Here is an 18,419-nt window from a genome sequence, read left to right on the forward strand (position 1 = left end):
TAGGTGGGGGGAGTGAATGTACAGCGCTCTCTTCCACCTTCAATACCACGACTGAGGTGCCCTTGAGCAAGGCACCGAATCCCCAACTGCTCCCCGGGTGCCGCAGCATAGATGGCTGTGTTCACGTGTGTGTGCACTTTGGATGGGTTAAATGCAGAGCACTAATTCTGAGTATGGGTCACCATACTTGGCCACATGTCACTTCACTTCACTTCACTATCTTGTCAGGCATATTTACAACAAAAATCAATTTATGACGTATTAAAAAACCAATTACTTTCACCCCAAATACTAATTAGTTGTTATTTTACATTTTTTAAATTTGCCACTATCCTAGGTTTCGCCCATTTGTCAGTAAGATTTTTTTACTCATTTAAAACCCAATAAAATTTTATATGCTCACTTATTCTTTTATATATTTTAATATATACAGGTCAGAATAAGCATGCTGTTTGAATTTTATATAACTACAGTGGGGCAAAAAAGTATTTAGTCAGCCACCAATTGTGCAAGTTCTCCCACTTAAAAAGATGCGAGAGGCCTGTAATTTTCATCATAGGTATACCTCAACTATGAGAGATCTGGATTTTTTTTTCTCATTTTGTCTCTCATAGTTGAGGTATACCTATGATGAAAATTACAGGCCTCTCTCATCTTTTTAAGTGGGAGAACTTGCACAATTGGTGGCTGACTAAATACTTTTTTTCCCCACTGTATAAGTGTTACACTGAATGACAATGGAACATTATTTGTATTGTATATATACATACATAGTTTTTTTCTTTTTTTCTTCAAAATATTTTTTATATTCAGCAGATTTCTGCATATACTCTCCAACAGTCCCACAAAAACATCAAAAAGTCAGCAGATTTCATGTAGGTCTAGCTATACATTGCCCATGTAAACTCATTTGCAAAACACCTGCCTCCACAGGAAAAAAAAAAAAGACATCACAGATTATTTCATTCCCATACTGAACCGCCCCATAAAACCCTTGATAAATCTCAGTCTGTGTTGAATACGGATGAATAAGTTGGAGTTGAAATGAGGTATGGTGAGGTTTGCATTCACAAAAACCTTCGGGCGCTGGGGAATACGTCACATCTAGCAGGAACGCTGCCAGAATTCACCTGCTGCTTGTGTGGAGAGACTTTGATGTGTAAAGCACTTTGACTGCTGGGCTGTAATTACCTCGCCCTCAGGGCCTGTATCTGATGCTTTCTCGCATGTTACACTTTTTTAAATTCACTCTTGCCTATTCTCTATAAAGCTTGCTTTCTTATTTGGTTTTCTTACCGTAACGTCTTGAACTTGGGGCCGTAGCGTAGGCCCTGCTGGTTGTGGCCGGTTAGCGATTTCCAATATGGTCCGCAGTAACACACCCAAAACACTCTCCACGATCAGATCCACCTCTTCAGATGCGGCTGGCTCCTGCACACACACACACACACACACACACACACGTTTTGACAAACGTGTTTCATACTCTTGGGAATGGCAGATATTTGACAAATAAATAAGCTAAATACTCTTTTACAGCACAAAACTTTCATAACAAATGGAGACCTATGGATTATGCATAAACGGAAGATTGCTGAAAGCAGGAAATTTAAAGTATGACAGACTTGAAAAGCTGTGTTGAAGGCAAAGGATTTGAATAAAAGCAATGCATTTAGAGTGATAATTTTAAAGACCCAACTTCTCAGAGTGTTTTTTTTAACTTTTATTATGCTACGAGTGTGCTATAACCATCTTCTTTAACTGCCCTTAAATATATGACTTAATGAGGAAAAAATCTTTCAGCAAATCAAAACATACATACATACATATACATATTTTTTTTTCAGTGGTGGATATGGTCTTCCATAATACTTGCCTGCTAGTTATTTGTACTGAAAACATTTTATTTTAATTTGGAATTTGCATTATTTTGCATTGGCAACAAGCCTCCATAAACTTTCATGACTGCGTTTGCCAGATGTCAACAGTTTAGATCCCCCAAAATCAGAGATTTTCATTTAAATTGATATATTTTCTGGTCAGTGATTTACATAATGCTCCCAACCTGGCAACCACACACTCTCTATGTAACAGAAAAAGAGCTGATGAGCTGAAAATGCCAGCAAACATGTACGTTGGAGTTTAGCAATCTCTTTTGAGAGTGCTAATGGCAAAAAGGGTGAGACAGCCATGAAAGGTTCAGCTGTCATTTCAGTTTATGCAAGTGCAGGAAAAAACCAGTGCGTCTGATGCACATCGTTCCTTCTCTGTGCGTGAGACCCGCCATTTGACTTGAAGGTCAGAGAGGATGTCTACATTTATAGCAGCCTCAGCATTTTCAAGACAAGTTTCCTGTGGTCTTCTTCAAAGCAGAAGTTAACACGAATAGGGGATGTGCAAAAACACTAATTCAACAAAGCTTCTGGGTTGCATGAATGATAAGTAGGTCTTCAGGGAGCCTTGCATAATTATGCGGATTTAAGGCCACGTTTTGACAAACGTGTTTCATACTCTTGGGAATGGCAGATATTTGACAAATAAATAAGCTAAATACTCTTTTACAGCACAAAACTTTCATAACAAATGGAGACCTATGGATTATGCATAAACGGAAGATTGCTGAAAGCAGGAAATTGAAAGTATGACAGACTTGAAAAGCTGTGTTGAAGGCAAAGGATTTGAATAAAAGCAATGCATTTAGAGTGATAATTTTAAAGACCCAACTTCTCAGAGTGTTTTTTTTTACTTTTATTATGCTACGAGTGTGCTATAACCATCTTCTTTAACTGCCCTTAAATATATGACTTAATGAGGAAAAAATCTTTCAGCAAATCAAAACATACATACATACATTTACATATTTTTTTTTCAGTGGTGGATATGGTCTTCCATAATACTTGCCTGCTAGTTATTTGTACTGAAAACATTTTATTTTAATTTGGAATTTGCATTATTTTGCATTGGCAACAAGCCTCCATAAACTTTCATGACTGCGTTTGCCAGATGTCAACAGTTTAGATCCCCCAAAATCAGAGATTTTCATTTAAATTGATATATTTTCTGGTCAGTGATTTACATAATGCTCCCAACCTGGCAACCACACACTCTCTATGTAACAGAAAAAGCGCTGATGAGCTGAAAATGCCAGCAAACATGTACGTTGGAGTTTAGCAATCTCTTTTGAGATTGGCTCTGTTTGCTTAGACCAAGTCTGCTTGTTGTCCAAAGTGTTGTCCTATAGTTGTGTGAGGGTTATCTTACCTTGTCGTCTTTCTTGAGGAGAGACAGCATGCAGGTGAGTATGTGAGCGCACATGACGAGATCTCGCTGCTCCTGCATGTGAGCCTGGAGCAAACGCAGCACCACCGGGAGCAGGATACATCTAGACTCTGATAAAAACACACACAAACATTGAGCAGACTGTCTCTAACATCTTCATCTTCAGTGAGCATGTGTTTACCAGGGTTTGTGTAGAGCTGGCTCTCTACGGTTTTGGCGATGCAGTGCAGTTTGACGGCCTCCAGGGGGCAGTCGGCTTGGGACACGGTGGGGAGGCTGCCCAAGGTCTCCCGTACAAACGTGGCCACTTCCCTGACCGTAAAGAGCTTCAGCAACTCCCCGTACACAGCCGGGAACGACTGCAGAAACACTGCCTGTGGAGTCAGGTGACAAACAATCAAGTCAAGAAACAATCTCATTCACACTGATTACATGGAAAAATAAACAAAGTAAGTAAAAAATAAATAAAACAGTAATTTTAATGCACACTACATTACGAAACAACCTCAAAACTACCAGCGAGAAAAAAATAAATGCAATTAAATAATGGTGACAATAATGTGCAAAATGCAAAAAATATAATTATTTCAATTAACAATGTAAGTTTGCAGATAAACATAACATTGTCATGAAACTGTTACTATACAGTTTATATATCTCTTGCAGAATATGCAAGATGTTAATCATTTTAACAAATAAAAGCTGCTATTTTTTATTTAGTACCATCATGAATGATAACTATGCAACTTTTTGAATTAGTTGATCACACTAAATTGCACTTCTTTTGTCTTAATTGATGTTCTGCTCTCTATGAAGATTAAAATGTTCAAACAGCACTCAGCCCAACACAGGGCTAATAAATCATCTGAGGTGAATATACATCTACAGATATACCGCACAACTATAACCTATTGGGATGTACTAACTCTATTCATGCTTGAGACAATCCAACTTGAAGTGTTAAATGACACTAGTCTCAGTCTCAGACCACCGTCTGTCCACTGACCACCTAAAGCATACTGCACACTAATGGCTAAAATTCAGTTGAAGTTGTGTTTACAAGGTATCACAATTGTTCAATAAGCACTTCTGAAGAAAATCCATCTCTAGATCTGCCAAACCTTGTGTGATTAGTGATATAAAACTCTAAAATAAATACTAATATATATTTAGTCTAAATTAGCATAAGTATACGGAAATGTTAGAAAGTATCTAGTAGAACGTAGATATTTATGAGCAGAACTGTAAATTACATGCTGGTTTTTGGTTACGTGTGTGAAAAATTCAGCACTTATTATTTTTAGAAGAATAAAACTTCTGCTCATACATATTAACACCAATTTATTTGGTGGTTGCGGACTGACACTTCTGTTTATTTTTGTAACAGCAACTATTTCAGATAAAACCACCCCTAAATTGTGTGTACAAATGAAATAATTTTTTTTTACATCTGTCAAATAAACTCTTAAATAATCTCAGAAATGTTAATAAAATAATATAAAATACAATTGTAAAATACAATTAGAGTTTTTTAATAAAAGTAAAAATATATTTTTTAAAATTTTAAAGTCTGTTTGTGATATTTAATAAGTGGTGATTTTTCCCAAGTGTTGAACCAAACTCTAAAACATAAATGAAATGTGATTGTCTGTTTTTCTCACTTCCCTATTATCTCAAGTCTTCCCTAGAGCTTCTTGTAATCTTGTTGCGCCATCATTATCTCTCTTTTTTCATCTTCATTCTTTTCATCCTTTTCCTTCGTGTTCATTTACAATGTTTCTTTCTCTCATTAAAACCCAAAGCAATTCCTTCTTTGGAAGTATTCGTCTTTCTCTTTCAAATGGGGCACATGGGCACTCCGAGACTCTTTGTAGAACACGGCGGAACATCAAAACAAACTCACACCAAGGTTTGAACAAAAGCCAATGCGATGGGCACCCGAGCGAAGGAGAATAGAAGAAGCTCTTGCATTCAGCTCAGGGAAGTCGGAAAGATTTGCGGGAGACTTCAAATGCTTTGCCTGAATTTTAGGGAGTGCACTGAAAACTGCCTTTGTATGTCATTCTCTACATAAAACATAAATGATCCTATCTCTCAAGGGTAAAATGTCAGTCAAAATTAAGGACATTTCTCTGGCAAATAAATGCTTAATACAGCAGATTTGCCTCGGCAGACGTCCCATGGTTTCAGAGGATACTTCAGGCCTGAGACTAAAATCATTGTCTCTATTAATCAGAATAATGCTCCATAAGGTCAATTCATCTTTAGTTTATATACTGTTTATATAATAAACTTTAAAAGTAATAATAAGAATAATAATTGTAAACAGAAATAATAAAATAATATAAAAAACTGTCACCAGATAACAACAATTACATGACTTATAAAGTTTATTATAAAATATACAATAACAAAATCATAATAATAATAATTATTAAAATATTTTTATAATATTAATAACAACAATTACAACAACAATAATTTATTATTATTATTATTATTATTATTGGGTTAACAACATCATAGCCAAGAATTGTAAACCAGAAATAATTTTTAAAAACTCTGTATCAACAGTAGATTTTAATTGTATTTATATTTAAATAATTTTTTTTAAAATTTTTATTGTATTTATTTTATTAAATTATTTGTTATTAATTTAAATAATTATATAATAAAATAATTGTATTCAATTAATTTGTATTTAAAACTAGTGGTGGAAGAAAAGAAAGAGGAATGTTGCATGCTAAACTCACTCAACCTTTTTCACCCACTAGAGATGCTCATTCCATGTGTTAACTATACAATATAAGGAGTTTTCCAACATAAACAGATCTGTGTGTCTCTCACCTGTGTCTGTGTGATGGGCCGTGAGCCCTTGTTCTCCTGCGAGAGGAAGAAGCGGAGGGACATGAAAAGCTCGTGCATACAGCAGCGGAACTCCTCCTCGTTCTGTCCGCCCGTGGCCAGCGCAAACAGCCGTCGTGACTGGATAATATACTTAAAAATATACTCCGTCGCCTAGGAAACCAACAGAATAGCAGATCTGAGCACAGAAAGCAACATAAAAGCTGCCTAATTAAAAATGCATGGGCTGTGTGAACTAATGCAATGTCGAAGTCATAACGGCCCGCAGCGAACCATTCCTAAGAAATTTAATATTCAGTACATTACACATATAAATTGTATTTGTATTTGTGGCTGTAGAAAATCAGAAGATGGAGGACAGTAATGACAGACTCTAAATATCATTGTGAAGGGCAGAATGTGTAAAAATGATTTGTGAGAGCGAGAAAATACGTGTAGTGTGAAGCATCTCACCTTCAGCACCTGTTGGATATGTTCCTGACGATCCGCTTCAATAATACGGTCCACATACCACTTCAGCACCTTGATCAGATCCCTGCCAGAGAGACAAACAAACAACACTGCGGAAAACTGAACATCGACATTATGTTTGTTTAGTAGAACTGAACGTATTTATAGGAAGATTCATAATGGAAATCAATCTGACATGTGTCTGAATTGCATTTATTGCATTAAAAATTCGTTTGTAGAGTACTGATCCCATAATTTAGTAGTAGTAGTAATAATAATAATAATAATAATAATAATAATAGCAAATTAACAGTATGTTTGTTCTGAGCCCACAATGTAGTAAATAAATAAATGATGATGACTGAATATTGGCAAATCAACGATATATTTGCAGGGTACTGAACCCACAAACAATAAATAAATAAATAAATAGATGACCAAATATTGGCAAATTAATATGTTTGTAGTGTACTGAACCCACAATTTATAAATACTTTTTTTTCTGAATTGCATTTATTGCAAAATTGGCAAAACAGTATATTTGTAGTATATTACTTGTATTACTCCTGTAGTGCTAGGTCTATAACTGGATAACTGGATGTTCCCTTCCGAGGGAACTTCGAACTGCGTCCTCTAGAGGTCACTATGGGGAATGCCTTCAGTGTGACCGGTGTCTGAAGCATACATCTAAATACGACAATAGCATTGGCCGGCGACAGCCTATGACATCATTACCCAGCGTGATCACAGTATAAAAGGGCGCCGGGAGAACACGTCATCCTCTTCTTCGTCTTCACTGACCGTTTGTTTATGTTAGCGATAAGCTAAGCACGACTAGGAGTGCATGTTCTCTTGCCAGAGGCTTTGCTCTGATACCCGCAGTTTCACAACGGCTCACGTGTTGTGTGTGTGTGGTGAAGTGCATGCGCGTTCAGCTCTCGAGGGAGTTGAATGTGCTCTGCATTCACAGCTTCTTTCTTGTGAGGGATAAGCATGAATTGAACGCGGCTTGGACCATTAGGGCATTCGCAGGACTACTGAGGAGAAGGTGAGTACTTCACCATTTACCAGAGTTTGTTTAGCGTTTGCATGAGTGCGTTCGCCAGCGGTTTCCGTTCTCGCTTGATTTCCGAGGTAATCTAGCGCGTGGGTGAAGTGTGTTTAGCTCCCGCGGGAGCTGAATGCATGCTGTGTGTTGCTGTTGCGGTGAGAATTGTCTGGCCATTGCCCGTGATTCGCGTCACCCGTCAGTACTGGATCCAGACTGCATGATTGCCCTGCATCTTCAGCTTCATGCTTACTGGACCACGCAGCCAAGTCGCTGGGCCTCTGCGAGAGCCTCCTTAGCCGATCAGGTCCGCAGTATAACGCTGCCATTCAGGTTGAGCATTTTTCGGAGTATAATGCTTCGTGATGTGCTCCCTGATGTCCTGGCTGGGTAAACTGAACATCGACATTATGTTTGTTTAGTAGAACTGAACGTATTTATAGGAAGATTCATAATGGAAATCAATCTGACATGTGTCTGAATTGCATTTATTGCATTAAAAATTCGTTTGTAGAGTACTGATCCCATAATTTAGTAGTAGTAGTAATAATAATAATAATAATAATAATAATAATAATAATAATAATAATAATAATAATAATAATAATAATAATAATAATAATAATAATAATAATAATAATAATAATAATAATAATAATAATAATAATAATAATAATAATAATAATAATAATAATAATAATAATAATAATAATAGCAAATTAACAGTATGTTTGTTCTGAGCCCACAATGTAGTAAATAAATAAATGATGATGACTGAATATTGGCAAATCAACGATATATTTGCAGGGTACTGAACCCACAAACAATAAATAAATAAATAAATAGATGACCAAATATTGGCAAATTAATATGTTTGTAGTGTACTGAACCCACAATTTATAAATACTTTTTTTTCTGAATTGCATTTATTGCAAAATTGGCAAAACAGTATATTTGTAGTATATTACTTGTATTACTCCTGTAGTGCTAGGTCTATAACTGGATAACTGGATGTTCCCTTCCGAGGGAACTTCGAACTGCGTCCTCTAGAGGTCACTATGGGGAATGCCTTCAGTGTGACCGGTGTCTGAAGCATACATCTAAATACGACAATAGCATTGGCCGGCGACAGCCTATGACATCATTACCCAGCGTGATCACAGTATAAAAGGGCGCCGGGAGAACACGTCATCCTCTTCTTCGTCTTCACTGACCGTTTGTTTATGTTAGCGATAAGCTAAGCACGACTAGGAGTGCATGTTCTCTTGCCAGAGGCTTTGCTCTGATACCCGCAGTTTCACAACGGCTCACGTGTTGTGTGTGTGTGGTGAAGTGCATGCGCGTTCAGCTCTCGAGGGAGTTGAATGTGCTCTGCATTCACAGCTTCTTTCTTGTGAGGGATAAGCATGAATTGAACGCGGCTTGGACCATTAGGGCATTCGCAGGACTACTGAGGAGAAGGTGAGTACTTCACCATTTACCAGAGTTTGTTTAGCGTTTGCATGAGTGCGTTCGCCAGCGGTTTCCGTTCTCGCTTGATTTCCGAGGTAATCTAGCGCGTGGGTGAAGTGTGTTTAGCTCCCGCGGGAGCTGAATGCATGCTGTGTGTTGCTGTTGCGGTGAGAATTGTCTGGCCATTGCCCGTGATTCGCGTCACCCGTCAGTACTGGATCCAGACTGCATGATTGCCCTGCATCTTCAGCTTCATGCTTACTGGACCACGCAGCCAAGTCGCTGGGCCTCTGCGAGAGCCTCCTTAGCCGATCAGGTCCGCAGTATAACGCTGCCATTCAGGTTGAGCATTTTTCGGAGTATAATGCTTCGTGATGTGCTCCCTGATGTCCTGGCTGGGTGTTTGCTTTGAGAAGCTGCCCCGGCCAAGACATGCTACTCATGTCTTGCCCCGAGGGGTCTCCTGAGATTTGAGTCATCCTCTCAACCATTATGCACGTTCTCTGAACTAGAGCTCCTCTCGCTGAGGCGTTGAGAGGCCTAACACTCTTTAGGTCCACTCTGCAGTTCGATAGACGGTCAGGTCCACGGGACCTCCCTGTCACACTGCCCTTATGGTCGAACCAGTGAATCACCCCCCTGCAGAGTGGGCTTGAGTACACTGCATTCCCTGAGGTATGAGTGAGATGTATTTCTGCGGAAACCGTTCCTCTGAGGAGCAGTAGCTCTTTATGCATGAATGGGTCATTGGGTCCTGTAGTTTCTACAAGTTCTCTTCTGGTCTGGTTAAATGGGACCCATGCTCTTTATCGAGATAGAGAGCATAAGATTGTGTTCAGCTGCATCAGTTGATGGTCTCTCATTGGGCCCTGCTAGACTGCCCCTTCTAATCTAGCGCTGTCTTCTGGTCGAGTTGAGGAATGCTCCCTTCACTGCGAGGGTTAGCTATGAGCCTATCGTTCCCAGTTTGTGCTTTGAGGGCCAGTCTCAGCTTGAGAGCAGAGAGCGCTGCTCCCGAGAACTCCATATGCAACAATACTGAGTTGTTTGGCCCATCCCTGTCGCCTCCTTGGTCAGTTGCCTCTATGCTGGGACCCTGTTGTTCCCTGTTGAAATGTGCGACCCTTTTTTAAGCTGGATCCCATTTCTGATGTCCCATTTGCAATCAATCTGCTCCCCGGACATGGCCGTGCTCCCCTCACTGTGGGAGGATATTTTATGAGCTCGCCGGTCCTGGGTAGATTATGTGAGTCCTTCTCTCTACTTGAGAGCTAGGTACTTTGCCCCTGGGCTATTGATCGCTTCGGTCGAGCTGGGTTCCTCTCTCTTAGTTAAGGGTCGAGCCCTCCACTCTTTGAGCTCTGTGACAGCGACATCAGATAGTTTGGCCGCTTGCTGCCTCCCTGATTGGTTTCCCCTATTTGGTCAAGCATAGCAGTGCTCCCCTCACCTGAGAGGTTTAAGCATTCTGTGCACTTTCTAAAATCCTGTATGGTAAGGGTTACGCACTGTCAGCCTCGTTCCCTTTCTCTGAGTTGGTCTAGGCCCCGGTTTTCACCTTGGGCTCCACTCAACTTATGTATCCCTGTTGATAAATTTTTGAGCAGGGTGTTGCTACCAAAGATCTGTCGAGCCAGTTTTTTGACCAAGCTCATTCAGAGCAGGCAGTAGCCCCCTGGGTGACAGGCCAGGGTCTGGTTTGTTTTTTTAGACACCTGGCTGTATCCCCTCAAAGGAATCTCTTTCGTCTGATTCCAAGCCTTTGAGCTCTGCCCTAGGCTCGGGCTTCCCAACCCAGCCCTTATCAGGTAAGTTGTTTATGGTATGCAGCTCAGGATCTTAGCCGGAGGGTATAATGTCACTGACAGCCGTCAAGGCATCCTAGGGGCAACTCCCAAGGCCATGGTAGAGTTGGTATTTAGTGCTCGCCATGGTTTCTGGCATGCACTCCCCTCAGCATGGCGGCGTGGGTATAGCGTTCCCCATAGCGACCTCTAGAGGATGCAGTTCAAAGTTCCCTCGGAAGGGAACGTCTCAGGTTACGTATGTAACCATGGTTCCCTGAGAAGGGAATGAGACAATGCGTCCTCTAGTTCCCTTGCCATGATTCGGACGGAAACTTCAGATGAAGAAGCCGATGACGTGTAATGACGTCATAGGCTGTCGCCGGCCAATGTTATTGTCGTGTTCAGATGTATGCTTCAGACACCGGTCACGCTGAAGGCGTTCCCCATAGTGACCTCTAGAGGATGCAATGTCTCATTTCCTTCTCAGGGAACCATGGTTACATAAGCAACCTGAGACATTTTTATGGATAGGAGAAAGTGATTGGAAACAGATGTAGGGTGCAATGTAGCATGCAAATGTTGCAATCCAGATTCAAACTTGCATTGTCTGAAGGAGTACCAAAGCCCAATGTAACCGCTAAGCCATGTGTCTGCCAATTATCGATCAAGTTTTTTTGTGTCTTCTTCCCAAAACATTAGCATTCTAATCGAGCACGTCTTTATTCTGAATTTCAAACAATCAATAGAAAAAAAATAGATCTAAAATGCAATTTTAAGTGAAGCCGTGATACTGCAGGAAAACAAGAGAGACTTCTTAATCACAGTGTATCATAAAAGCTCATGTATTGCAACACAAAAAGAAGCATTGCAATAGCATCATGTGGTGGGATCCCTGGCATTTTGACTGATTTCCTAGCATTGCAGTGAGAAGTTGAAGGAAAGTGACATCCATCGCACCGGAGCGTGTGAAGTACGAGAGGAAAGTTCTTGAGCTGATCTTCCAATGCTCTGCAAGCATGCGGTTACATGGTTTTTAAGAGACTAAAAATCACAACAAAAGGAGAACTGAAAGTCAGAACGGAAGAGACTTTAAATGAAAGAGCATGACGCAATATATTTGCACCAGTGAGCAAGAATAACTAGAAATAAAAAGATGTGACTAAACACCCCATGAAACTGGACTGTTGTGGCTTTCAATCCGTGTCTATTAGATTTGATTCTAAACTATATGTTAAAATTAATTTCTGCAAATAAACTGTACAGTCTTTCTAATTTTTCAAGTGATCTTGACGGCTGTCTGTCTGATTCTGTCCAGTTTTTAACGTAATTGGTTGCGTAACATGCACATTCGACAACTGTGTAGGCTGTAATGTGGGCTGATCTCTGACCCAGATGAATGAACATGCTAAATGAAGTGCTATTCGAGTGAGGAATCAGTGCTTTGAGAGAGCTGCGAACAAACGTCCAGGACAAAAACAAACTATACAGTGACCCTACAAAGTATTTAGACACTTAAGCCACATTCAATGCATCAAATATCATGCATTACATAACAAAACCTCAACCCAAGTGGCATTTACTTTAATGAAAGACAGCACAAGCACACATTTACACCTCTACATTTCCACTTCAAATCAATGGATCGATTCCAGGCGTCCTGAGAGTTAAACGCTTCTGATTTTTAACATACCTGTATGACAGGGCTCCTGCAAAGTGGCTTTCAATGTAGGTGTCCATGACTGGTTTAAAATGCTGAAACTTGCTGTCCTGGAGCAAGTTTATAATGTGCACCTGATTGACGAAAGTGCACACGCACAGTAAGCAACATGCAATTTCATTGGCCTCTATTGTGTAAAAAAATGAGGGTCTGTACTTACCAGACAATCAAACACCTTGAGTGCATATCTTTGTGAACTCTCATCCAAAATGCCAAAAAGTGTGTCCAGTGTATCTTGTAAAAACTGATTAGAGATATTTGACTTTATTAGTAAATATGCACCAATTAGGAAGAAAGATCACTGTGATTGACAGGTTCATTAACCAACAGCAAGGCTGTGAAGGGCAGCTGACCTTAACTATTTCTGAGCCATCGATCTCTTTGAGTTTAGACAGGCTGTCACTGATTCTCTCCGGATGGGCTCTCCACTTCAGTAAGTCCAGCATGTCACCTGCAGGAAACAGCCAATAAGCAATCAGTGTGTGAAACTTCATGCCAGATACCCAAATGTTCCCATGTTTTGTGATGCATCATGTCAAGAAAACTTCCAACTAGGGACGTTTTGTCCTATCATATCCTGTACAAAGAGACACACACATTACCGTTCTGAGTGAGTTTGGTAGAACAGAGGAATGATGTGATCCATAGGGATTCCTTAGTGCCTTTCATAGTTTGGTTGTTGCCGGGCAGATTTGATTTCGAGAAGGGCAGTTTGAGGTAGCGAGCACAGTCTTGCAGGTTAGCGTTCTCCTCACACTGGAAAACATGCATGAAAAAGATCCTGACAACTGTTTTATCGTATTTCTTAATATATGCAATTTAATAATTAACACATCATAACACAACCAAACAAACAAATATATATAGAAAAATGGGGGCAAAAACAAATGTTGAGTTTATAAATTTGTTCAGTATATGATGTTTTTTGTTTATATTTATAAACAAATTATAAATCTACACATTTATACATGTATAAACATACAGACCTATATAGTCATATGTACAGTATGTAGCATATGGTATATAATTTAATTATAGATATAAACAAAAAAATTAATTGTAAAATTCATAAATACATTCATTTAAAATAATTATATAACTAAATATTAAATAATATTTTAAATACATAAATTATCAGAAATGTATATGGAAAATTCTTATTTTACTATTTAGCAGTGTCATTTATTGACTTTCCATTATTACGCAATATAATCTAAAAATAAATAAATAAATAAATAATATAAAAACATGACTATTTTTTGTTTATATTTATAATTAAATTATATACATGTTTATAAGTTAAGGTAACCCCAACCATATGCTACATAATGTACAAATATAGGTCTATATGTTTATACATGTATAAATGTGTGTAGGTTTATTATTTATTTATGAATATAAACAAAAAAAAACATATCAATATCATATTGTTAGGCTTACCCTAACCCTTAAATATATAAACAAATATTGAAACAAAAATGTCCACAGCTAAATAGTAAAATCAGAATTATTTTCCATATACATTTCTGATAATTTATTTCTTTAAAATATTATGATCTAATATTTAGATTTATAATTATTTTAAACTAATGTATTTATGAATTTTGTAAAATCTTAATTTTTTTTACATAATGGGTTACTAAATGTACTTAATGTACATTTAATTAAATATACAGTATAGACATATACTGTATGTACGTATAAGCTTCCTCTAGGGGCAAAAAATGTATATATAATAATTTTATTTATTTATTTTTCAAGGAAACCTTTAACATTTTGCAAAACTTATTTTGTGTTCGACAGAAAGCACAAAGTCATATGGGATTGTAACGAAGGTAAGTACAATGATGACATTAGTTTTATTTTTGGCTGAACCATTGCTTTAATTAGCATCATGCAATCGCTCCACATTCAGTCAGCAGTTCTGTTGCCTCCAGCAGAAATGCAAACAGCTGACTTTTCTTTTTCTATCATTTATCTTGCTCAAACTGCTACACGTACTGTAAGAGGTCAGCAGAATTGCTGTCGTACATGACCAGTGACACAGCTCAGTGCAATATTACAGGATTCAGTGATCTCTAGTGTTACGTCGAGACATGTGTGTAAACGCTGGAGCAAACCGGCCTATTTCAGAGGGAGTAAATAGGCCACGAGAAGCTCACAGCATCATACTGGGCCTGTTTATGGGCTAAGCCTCCCTGAGGCTACACACATTGATCCATATACACAAAAGTTATTTTATAGGTTGTACATTGTTAGATTTAAATGGGACATACGTTAGACTGTTTTTAATTGCAATTTTTTTAATAAAAGGCTACATGTACATGACTAAGCTGTTCGCAAATCATCAGAACATTATTACAGTCTTTTATTTGTTTAGCAAAAGATTCTTTAATGAACTAATGTACAAATGGAGTGTGAGGGGTGACGGTACAACATGACACGAATAACAGCAGCTCTCTGTGTCTGTGCATGTATGCTGAATCAAAATTTAACAACAAATTGGGAGAGCAGAGATTGGCTTGTCAGTAATATAATAAATTATATAAATATATGTGTTTTATTTATTTTTTTATTATACATTTTTGAATAAAAAGTCAAAAACACACACACTTATAATTGCATAATTAAAATATAAAAATAAAAAATTTATTATATATACACACACATACACACACAGTGGTGGCCAAAATTATTAGAACACTAGTATTTTCCCCAGCTACAAATGGTTTTAAGTCAGTTATTTCTATCTTTTGCTGTAGTGTGTCAGTAGGAAATACCAATTTACATTTCCAAACATTCATTTTGCCATTAATTGTAATAATCCAGTGAGACTTTTGCTTGCACAAGGAGTCTGACACCAGCCATTGCTCTTCACAGAGATATGATTTCATCATCATCCAGTCTGTCTGGAATAACATGAAGAAACAGAACAAACTGAGACAGAAGAACTGTGGCAACATCTAAGATGCTTCAAGAAACCTACCTGCAAAGCTACAGTACTGTTAAAAGTTTTAGGCACTTTTTAGGCACAAAATTATTATTTATTTTGGTCAGGTGACAAGGCTACTTTCACTTTGAAAAGACGTGCTAGCTGAGAGGAGTTTCGTCAAAGCTGACTAAAAGTGATCGAGGATGGATAATTTTGACGAACTTGATGAACCTGTGATATCTTCTTCAGGGCGAAAAGGAAAATAAAAGCTGAAACGTTTTCACGGAACCTTGTAAAAGCAGCGCGGTACAATGGTGAGGGAAAAACTCTGTGTATTGCGTGTAATCACATCATCACATCCAATGATCACAAAAACAACAACGTTTGTCAGGCATCTACATTGTCATCTGAGGAGATTAAAAAGATTAAACGATTAAACGTTTTTAACTCTAAAACATGAAATGTGGAGTTATCTGCTTTTGCCAAAAAACGACTGTTGGAGTTATCTGCTTTTGCTATAAAACAAACTTTTAATATGTAAAAAAACATACTTTCAATTAACTTTAATTTTGTAAATTACCTGTATTTGTTTAAGTTATTATTACTTAATCAAAACACCCCAACTGCAGTTTGATTGATATTACTTGGAATGCGGAATAAAAAAATAAGTTCATCGGTTTTTGCAAATGAACTCTTCATATGTAAATGTCATCTACATGCACGTGTGCTCAACTGTTTGACAAAACAACATTTTAGCACATTTAATGCATTTAAATAGTACATTCTCTTCAAGGAAAATTGAACACAAGTTTTGATGACTCATCTTGTTCATAGGGGCATGTGCAATTTTTGTCCAATCAAATGCTCTGTAGAATGAGAATGCCCCTCCCCTTCATTACCATCTTTCTATTGGTAGCATTTAGCGGTTAGAATATCATATAGCATAGCATATCTATGGCAGGATCCATTATCATGTCAGAAAGATCATATTTATGAGTTGAACGCACTACAAAATTGTAATTACAAGTAGGAAACTGGGTTTCCGAGTTGGGGGCGTGTCCATAAAACATGTCACACATAATGGATACAGCATCTGTATTTATGGAACATTTGTTGAAATTAATAGAATTGTTTTTTTTATTTTTTTTTATTTTACGATCACAATCTTGCTTCCAACAAAAGTGGTTTGATGGCTGTTGTTGTAATCACGACTTCCCAACTCGTAAATACGAACTTACCCAGAAGAACTTGAACCGACTAGACCTTTTGATATGTACCACCTCAACGTATAATTGGCAGTGTTTGTGTGAACTCGAATGCCGTGTGATTTTGTGTTTATATTTGCAGCCCGGCCACAAAGCCAGCTCTGTGACTTGTTCTCAGTGTGGAGCTAGCAGCCATCCTTATGCTAATTACTGTGGTGGCTGTGGTGTCTTCCTGGACGGCCCACCCAGGACGCCCTCACATGTAAACCAGGGACAGGATGCACAGGAAGCTGATCAGGTACAGTACACGGCCTGTTTGGTGCTCATTAAAAGCGTGCAGTATTATATCGTCCTCATCGCTCTCTCTCATATAGTCTTCAGCCACCTGGCAAGCAGTTCCTGCACCTGAATCAACAACTGTGCCGCCAGCTGCAGGTTTGCGCATGTGCGCAGATGCCCAGACGCAGACGGTGGGTCTGTTTTTCCCGTCCAGCTCTGAGCTGAAAAAACAGAGCCAACAGAGGGAGGCGGAGCTTAGCAGGCAGGAGCAGATGAGTGACAGGAAGCCCCTCCTCACTGCCGTTAGTCCAGGCCGAGGTAGACTACTGTATAAGTCTACTAAATAAGTATGACTTCTATAGCATATGTTTATGTGGTGTGTGTATGATTCAGGATACTGGAGGAAGCAGCTGGATCACATTTGCGCTCATCTGCGCAGTTACACTCAGAATAATACTGAGTTCAGAGCTCTGATAGGAGAACCTCGGCTGGGCAGAGTAAGACCACTTTCCAGACCACTAAAAATTATAATTATAAATATTTTTATATTGTTATATATTATATCATATATTATTATTTATTATTGTTGTTGTTATTATTATATACTTTTATTTAGAATCCATTATTATTATTAATTTATTGATTTACTTTTACTATTATTGTTATTTTATTACATACTTTTGTTTTATTCCTGTATTATCATTTTTAAATTATTTTATTAGTTTACTATTATTGTTTTTATTATATACATTTACTTTCATTCCATTATTATTATTATTATTATTATTATTAATTTATTTTACTGTTATTGTTATTTTTATTATATACTTTTTATATTAACCATTTTAAATAATAATTAGTTTACTATTATCATTTAATGAAATAATTTACAAGAGTAATCAAAATACTTATTAATAATAATATTACCATTCATTTATTTATCTTACTACTTTAATTGATACATTTATTGTTTATTTATTAACAGTAAATGATCAAAGTCAATTTTAAAATTATTTTATTAATTTACTATTATTGTTTTTATTATATAAATTTACTTTCATTCCATTATTATTATTATTATTAATTTATTTTACTATTATTTTTATTTTTAATTATATACTTTTTTTATCTGTATTATTATTATTAACATTTTGTGTTTGTCAATCTGCTCTCTAGATGATATCTGCTGTCATTCAGGAGGATAGCTATGAAGTCAGTCTGCGCATCAACTTCATCTCTGCCTCGCCGGAGGGATCCAGGGTCAGAAACACTCCTTAGAGCTTTTATTTTGAGTCTAAAGAGAGCAGGGTTGCCAGGTTTTCACAACAAAACCCGCCCAATTGCTACTCAAAACTAGCCCAATCTATTTGGGGGGTTCCACCGATGCAAATCGCATTCTGGGGGG

The 18,419-nt window shown here is 37.6% G+C and overlaps 1 protein-coding gene across 1 annotated transcript in view; it reads right to left on the reverse strand.

The window, feature by feature from the left end:
- Positions 1-18,419, reverse strand: part of LOC107584044 (dedicator of cytokinesis protein 4-like) — a 78,849-nt gene that overhangs the window by 30,080 nt on the left and 30,350 nt on the right. The window contains exons 15-24 of the mRNA XM_016270447.1: positions 17,004-17,230; positions 13,201-13,354; positions 12,952-13,049; positions 12,759-12,842; positions 12,572-12,672; positions 6,598-6,679; positions 6,127-6,297; positions 3,461-3,653; positions 3,262-3,389; positions 1,297-1,431 (exon numbers count right to left, since the gene is read on the reverse strand). Coding sequence (XP_016125933.1) covers positions 1,297-1,431; positions 3,262-3,389; positions 3,461-3,653; positions 6,127-6,297; positions 6,598-6,679; positions 12,572-12,672; positions 12,759-12,842; positions 12,952-13,049; positions 13,201-13,354; positions 17,004-17,230 — 1,373 coding nt within the window. The remainder of the gene's footprint in view (positions 1-1,296; positions 1,432-3,261; positions 3,390-3,460; positions 3,654-6,126; positions 6,298-6,597; positions 6,680-12,571; positions 12,673-12,758; positions 12,843-12,951; positions 13,050-13,200; positions 13,355-17,003; positions 17,231-18,419) is intronic.

Source organism: Sinocyclocheilus grahami, unplaced genomic scaffold (assembly GCF_001515645.1).
Source record: "Sinocyclocheilus grahami isolate Dianchi unplaced genomic scaffold, SAMN03320097.WGS_v1.1 scaffold56.1, whole genome shotgun sequence".
NCBI lineage: Eukaryota > Metazoa > Chordata > Actinopteri > Cypriniformes > Cyprinidae > Sinocyclocheilus > Sinocyclocheilus grahami.